We start from the raw sequence: 7476 nt of genomic DNA on the forward strand, positions 1-7476 counted from the left end.
ATAAACTGCTTTTGTGCCATTACGGAATTGGAATTAAAATCTGCTTTTGTGCCACTAAGGAATTGGAATTAAAATCACTGTTTTTCAGGCTTCTGAAACCAAACTAATTAAGTTTTATTTAGTGGATAATTCCATAGAATTAACAATGAGGCATGCCAAAATCCTTTAAGTACTTCTACATTCAAGCCTGAAAAAAAAGGGAGAGGCTTTACAGTGTTAGTGGTAAGGCATGGAGGTCTTTTTGCCAGTGCCCAGTAATATATTAGTAGAGTATTAAGGATGGGCATATATATCATCCCCTTAATATTCAAAGGATATGTGTACACATATTAAACACATACCTTTTTGGTTATAATTCTCTACCACAACATATTCATCCTGCTATGAGTACTATATTTAATTGCCTGAAACAGTAAGTGATGTAAGCATTACTAAAAAGTGTTAAGCATATGGTCATTTTCTTTCTTTTTAAATTAAATTAACCTCACACCAAAATGAAAACCAACATGACGAGAATGGTTAGTCTTAAATTTGAAGAGCAAAACTACCAACTTCTCCTTATTGAGCTTACTGGCTGCCAGTATAATCATCCCCACCAATTTTAGGAAATCCCCAAAGGGATGAGAAATCAGGAGGGTTCTTAACTGACAGCCAACAACATAAACTTCTAAGGGCTACGGCATCACAGCAACAAAAAACTGGTGTGAACTGCAATGGGTCAAGATTACTGCATGATTCAGGATTCATGTACTAAGACTGGATATTAACCAGGCAACACCACACCCTCATGAAAACATCTCAGGAAACTGAGAGATAGGCCTTGAGTGAAGAGAATGAACCTGAAAAAGAAAACAAGACTGAACTCTTGTACTACAGAATGGGTTAAAGAAAGACAGTTCACACCAGAATTCTTCCTTCTGGTTATCTTTATTATACCAGACAGAACACAGCGCTACTAGGAGAGGCTCAAGACTCACTTCAGCTATGGCTGATCTTCTTTCTACTCTTATAGGTATATACTGCAAGGGCATGCTCGAGAACAGGCCCTGTCCTTCTGGAACTGTGCAGTGTAGGTGCCTCATATACCTATCAGCATTTATACAAAGCTCTGGGGACTCTCCCATGGCCCCTAATACCAAGTCATCCCTATACAAAAAGGGAAAGGCAACCATACCTATTTTAGCATGACTACGTATTTCCTAAAATATACTATCTGATTCCCACATATGGGCAGATGTGTAAGTTGGTTATTTGTCATATAATCTATTTTCTGGTTAAAACAATGTTATTGAAGAGATTTTTACATTATCCAGGTTAGTCCAAAAGAGTCTAACGAACCACAGTTTTGCTGAAGCACCGTGTTAAAGGAATTATATAGCACCTTGAGGAGCAAAGGTTTCTATGGGGAAAAGCTTTTACAGCTCCAATTTGGAATTTCCTCCTGTACATGCTTCTACAAGGACACTGCAGCAGAATAGAGACAGATGAATATGAAGGCAGCTAAAGGTCAGGTAAAAAAAATAGCTGCTATGGAGGCTAGTACTTCCTACTGTGCACACACACCCTAAGCCAATTCCCTCCTCTAACTTTTTGATTTAACACATACCCTGAGAGCCAATTGGCTTCTCTTTATCCACTGTACCAACTATCTGCTTTAAAACACATCTCTTTTTCTTGCCTCACAGCAGAACAGAACTCAAAGATTTTCTGTATCTTTCTAATCTCTATGGAAAAATACAGCTCGAGAGGTTTACTGAAGATTTCTTCTTTTAGGAAAGATGGGGGAACACAAGCAGGGAATAAAGACTCCCTTTTATTGTCGCTCTCTGCTAGCAGGGAAGATGAAAGTAGCATAGGTTTTCACGGGGTGTTTATGTTGAAATATCAAACTCAGGCTGGCCTACCTAGCACAAAAACAGGACTGAGTAGGAGCTGTGGAATGAAGAAATGGAGGCCATCACAGGTAGCAGTAGGTTAAGGAAGAAAGTCTGGGGATGGGAGACAGTTCAGAGTATCAATAATAGGAAAAGGAAGCCCTGTGGCCCACTGAGCTACCCATTTTTTTTTTTTTTTTTGATGTAGATGTACATGGATTTGCCTCTGCTTTCAATAATCCAGAAAGACTTTCTTCATCACTTGGTTTTTAAATTAATAAGCTAAGTGTCACCATTCTCTGAATCCTTTGTGTTCTAGATACAGGCCTGTATCTAAGCCTAAAATATTCTTCTCCAGGTAGCAAATGCCTATTCATCCTAAACTGTGATGCTTCTGAAAAATTTTCCATGACCTCCACTCAGTACAGTCAGTCACCTTTTTGACCTTGCTCTCCTAAGAGAACTCATCACACAGTAATTATTTACGTATCTCCTCCCACAACCTCAATAGACTGTTAACTGAGGATAAACATTGTACTTCTTAATTACCTAATCACAGTGCCTGTCACAAAGCAGGTAACCAAAGGTTTGCTGAATGAAGCAGCCTATGTTAAATCCTAAGGATTTCTAAAAACCTTGCATTAAATTGACTGAACATACCTAAAGGAAGAAAACTTCCCAATCCTCATATAGAAATGATTCAGTTCTCAACTTCCAACCATTATTCAAAGATTATTCTTTTCAGACTTCCCTGGTGATGCAGTGGTTAAGAATCCGCCTGCCAATGCAGGGGACACGGGTTTGAGCCCTGGTCCGGGAAGATCCCACATGCTGCAGAGCAACTAAGCCCGGGCACCACAACTACTGAGCCTGCGCTCTAGAGCCCACGCGCCACAACTACTAAAGCCCACATGCCTAGAGCCCGTGCTCTGCCACAAGAGAAGCCACCGCAATGAGAAGCCCATGCACCACATCAAAGAGTAGCCCCCGCTCACAACAACCAGAGAAAGGCCGCGTGTAGCAACGAAGACCCAACCAATGCAGCCAAAAATAAATAAAATAAATTTATTTTAAAAAAATAGAATCATCTTTTTAAAAAAGATTGTTCTTTTCTTTTTTAAACTCAAGAAGCAAGTCTGACTATGACCTTTAGGGGATGGAGGTAGGGTGTTGTAACTACGAATGAAATTTAAACATTTAATAAAAAAAAAAAAAGACATGCAGGCCTTCACACCACTTTACAGAGTGACTTTCACAGCTTCATCCCAGAATAGCTCAAAATAGACTCCCGAGCTCTGATAACGTGACCCACCTTAAAAGACTCCATATCTGAGAGCAGACAGGCACTCTGCATGCGTGCTCGGAGGTGAGCCCCTTCTGCCGATGTACCCAATTTAGCTAGAACCTCCGACTGCTCTTCTAGCAGATCTTCTGTCATAGGTGCTGGTTCCTGCGAAGCACAAAAGGACAAAGCTCGTGAATAGCTGTTTTTAGAGAAAGCAGAACTATAAAAATAGAACAAAGACAACAATTATTTCAGCTATAGCAGTCACAAGATATGTATTTAAAAGAATTCAGAGAAATTTGCAAGTTTTCTGGAACCTACGTGAAAAAGTAACAAGAAGAATAAGTATGACTGTCAGTGCACTGCCCCCCACCCCGCCCCGCCAGCCAACAGATAAGATTATCATGTTTCCTTGACCATAGCTAAGAGAGGAACTGGATGCACTGAACATCTTCCTGCCTATTAATGATAAAGAAATGAAGTCCTAAGATATTTTTATGAATGCCATTATTAGTTGCAACAAGGTTTTTATTATACCTAGTAAGAGAAGAAAACTGAAAAGAATTGAACCCCAAATAACTATATTTTATGTTGGAGGAGTAGCTTTGAGTTTATGTTCCAAACACATTCAAATTACCAATTCCCACAAGAAGTTGTTTTTTACTTTGGGGAATCAGAGACATTATATATTTTAATGGTAACCCCAAATAAAACAGCAGCTAAGGCAAATCTAAAGGAAAATACAACTGTAGAATCATTAAGAGAGAGACAGAAAACATTTCAAAACTGTTCAGGGGGGTTTAGGAAAGTTCTCTGAGAATTGATTCCATTAGATTTTATATTTGAAATATGAAGAACTCAACAACCCAGAGACTAACCAAACAAATCTTGCCTGCTTTGTTGTTAAAGCCAGAAAAACATGAACTCCTTTATTCCTAAAGACCTAGCAGAAGTGTGTGTCTTGTCAATAAATAGATTCCTTCTAGATTTCAGGAGCTTACTATAAAAGCAAGTTTTCTTAGCCTCAGTACTACTGACAGTTTAGACTGAATAATTCTGTCGTGGTGCCTGTTCTATGCATTGTAGGATGTTTTGCAGCATATCTCTGGCCTCTGCCCACTACTGCCTGTAGTACCACTCCACCTCATGACAATCAAAAATGTTTCCAGACCTTGCCAAATACCCCTGGGAGGCAAAACACACTCCCCAGTTGAGAACCACTTCCACAGAGATAAATAATTTTTGCAGATATCTGTCAGAAATAAAGTAGAAGCATGGTAAAGGTATGGCATTCAAAACACAGCAACAAACAAAAGAAAGTAACTTTTTTCTTATATCATTCTCATTTTTGAAACAAACCTACAAGGGCACTTACAAACAGTGCTGGAGAGAATATAAATCTTCCCAGACAACAATCTGGAAATCAATACATGGCAAGCATTTATGATCATGCCCTCTGACCCAAGAATTCCACTTCTAGAAATATCACTGTAGTATTATTTATAACAGTGTGAAAACTGGAAAGAATCTGAATGTACAATAACGGAAATGGTTTGATATAGCAAAAAATGGGGAGGAACTACTTTAACAGTGATTATCTCTGGATTATGGAAATACGAGCTTTTGTTTTGCTTTCTCTACGATGAACATGCATCACTTTCAAAGTCTCACCCTGATACTTGGGGTTGAATAATAATTGGTAAGACAGTATGACAGACTGGTTAAGAGTTTGGGCTCTAGAAACAACATGACTGTATTTGAATCCCAGCTGTATAACCTGGGGCAATTACTCCAGCTTTATGTGACTCACTGTTGTGAAGAATAGATCCTGGCACAAGCTCAATAAACACTTGCAATTAGAGACAAAATACTTAGGTTGTATTTTAAGTTTTTTACTCTACTTTCCCTATGATATCAAAATTCCTCAGATTCAAAAATAACATGAATCTCCAATGAAGCAGTATACTCAGGAGCAGAGGCCCTCATTATTTCCATTAAAAAGGAACTCCTTTTCATTGTTCTTTAGCCTCCTGAGGGAAGGGAGGAGATACTGAAGGGATACTGACTACCCCTCCCACCTGGGAACTCCGGCCAACTGTAAGTGAAAAACTTGATCAAGAGGAATACAAGCAGCAAAGAGCATGAGGGCCACACATTCTTATATGTACCATTTCTGAATATGCCCAAAGCTTTCTCATACACATGATCTCATCGCTAATCACTGAGAAGTCATCAGTGCATTTTACATGTGGTGAAACCGGATGCAGAGATAGCATCTTGCCCAACATCATCGAAGTGGCAAACTCTCAAGTGACAAACTGAAGGGAGAATCTAGGACGTCTATCTAACGCTGGCTTTGAGAACTATTAGTTTGAATCTAATCCACTACCTAAGAACTCCTGCTTTAACAGATTCTCTACAAATTTCTCTTCTAGCCCCGGCTCTAAAATGCTGAGAAAAATTTTTAAGCCTTTCCTAGCCATAAATTTTAGGTTGACCTAAGTCTACATGAAAGGAATAAGGGAGTAATTTAAATTCTTAGAAGTGGGACCTATATAAAGCCTTATTATTTACTTTTTCTTTTTGGTGAAATGGCAATGGATTAACAGCACATTTTAAGCTAATTTGTAAAGTCTGAAATTATAATGGTTTCAACTGGGATCATTTTGAATTCCAAACATTTTCTATAAGTACACATACAATGGTTATAATTCAAATAAGATTAACTTTAAAGTAAGAAAGTAAAACAGATTAAAAATTTGCCCCGATTTACCTAAAGGTAAGACAAAAATTAATTTCTAAATACATAAGATGCATGTTGAGAGAAAAGTAAATTTAAATTATTCCAGACTTGGATTACAAATTTGAATGTGGAAAGTAAAGCATCTGAAATAAATGAGGAAGACATAGCATTCTGAAGAAAAATAAAGCTTGAGCTTCCAGAACAACTTCCTCTGACTCTTCATTAACCCAATCAAACCAACATATATGCAACAAGTTCATTAAAAATAGGGAGTACTGTAAATTAAAACTTGGAAAAAGAAAGCACATAAAATATTAAACTTCACTGAACACTTACATGCCAAATATCTTTAAATACGATATGTAATTTAACCCTGAACAACCCAAAGTAATACAAACTATTATTGGCTTTTAAAGTATTTAATATTTATTAAATAAATAGGCAGGGTTTTCAAACTGAAGATACATTAGAACAAGACAAATACTTTCATTTTTTTCTTCTTGTCAACCACTGATCATATGACAAATTTTTAAACAGTATTTTTTGAAGTATAATCAACATACAGTAATTTAAAGGGTACATCTGTTAACTACATACCCATGAAGCAGTCACTACAATCAAGATAAAAAGCTTCCTTATGCCCATTTTTGGAAAGTCTATCAAAAAGTGAATAGATGAACTGTGCTATATCCATGCTGAGGAACACTACTAAGCAATAAAAATGAATGAACTACTGATACACACAACAACATATATGAATCTCAAAATAATTATGCTAAAAGAATTCACACACACACAAAAACCATACTGTAATTACATAAAATTTATATAAAATTCTAGAAAATGCAAACTTTTTTTAAGAGAGAAAAACAAGGCTCAGAAAGGAAACATAGCCTCTACTAGCAATACTAGCTAAAAATAAGGGTGGTGCCAGGCTACAAATCTAGCTCCGCTAGATTCCTACATCCCAGTCTATGCCACAAGACCTCAATACCAACTGCATGCACGCCAACAAAATTCGAAAAATATACACTTGGTTTCTAGCATTAGAATAGTCTGTCCTAGTACTAACAGTTAGTGATGAAGTATCTAAAATATAATTACTTTTAAAATAATATAAAGAAGCAAAAAGATAAGGCCTGTCAAACAAACAAACAAAACTAATGACAGCCACCTGGCAAAGAAACAATATAAGCATGGGAAAAAAAGTTAAGAGAATCCACGTTTAAAATTATCAAGCAATCATCCCAACATCCCACTGCACAATTATTACAACTGATCAACCCATCTCAAAATATGAAAACTGGTTAAAAAACCTTTAAGTCAATCCTTGCAGCCTGAGAAGCGATACTAGCCTCTTAGGTCTCATATAAGAAAAGGTCCTCAAAAGAATAATAGCCTAAAAAATAAAAAGAATAATAGCCTAGAGTCTGTCATACAGAGTGAAGTAAGCCAGAAATACCATATATTAACGCATATATGTGGAATCTAGAAAAACGGTACAGATGAACCTATTCGTAGGGCAGGAATAGAGACGTAGATGTAGAGAACAGACATGTGGACACGGCGGGGGG

General features: G+C 37.2%; 1 protein-coding gene across 2 annotated transcripts in view; it reads right to left on the reverse strand.

Moving 5' to 3' along the window:
• The window catches only part of RAB3GAP1 (RAB3 GTPase activating protein catalytic subunit 1), a 119220-nt gene that overhangs the window by 20933 nt on the left and 90811 nt on the right, over positions 1-7476 (reverse strand). For both annotated transcript variants that reach the window (XM_024764103.1, XM_024764104.1), the window contains one exon: positions 3187-3324. In XM_024764103.1, coding sequence (XP_024619871.1) covers positions 3187-3324 — 138 coding nt within the window. The remainder of the gene's footprint in view (positions 1-3186; positions 3325-7476) is intronic.

This window comes from Neophocaena asiaeorientalis, unplaced genomic scaffold (assembly GCF_003031525.2).
Source record: "Neophocaena asiaeorientalis asiaeorientalis breed wild unplaced genomic scaffold, Neophocaena_asiaeorientalis_V1.1 scaffold102, whole genome shotgun sequence".
Taxonomy (NCBI): domain Eukaryota; kingdom Metazoa; phylum Chordata; class Mammalia; order Artiodactyla; family Phocoenidae; genus Neophocaena; species Neophocaena asiaeorientalis.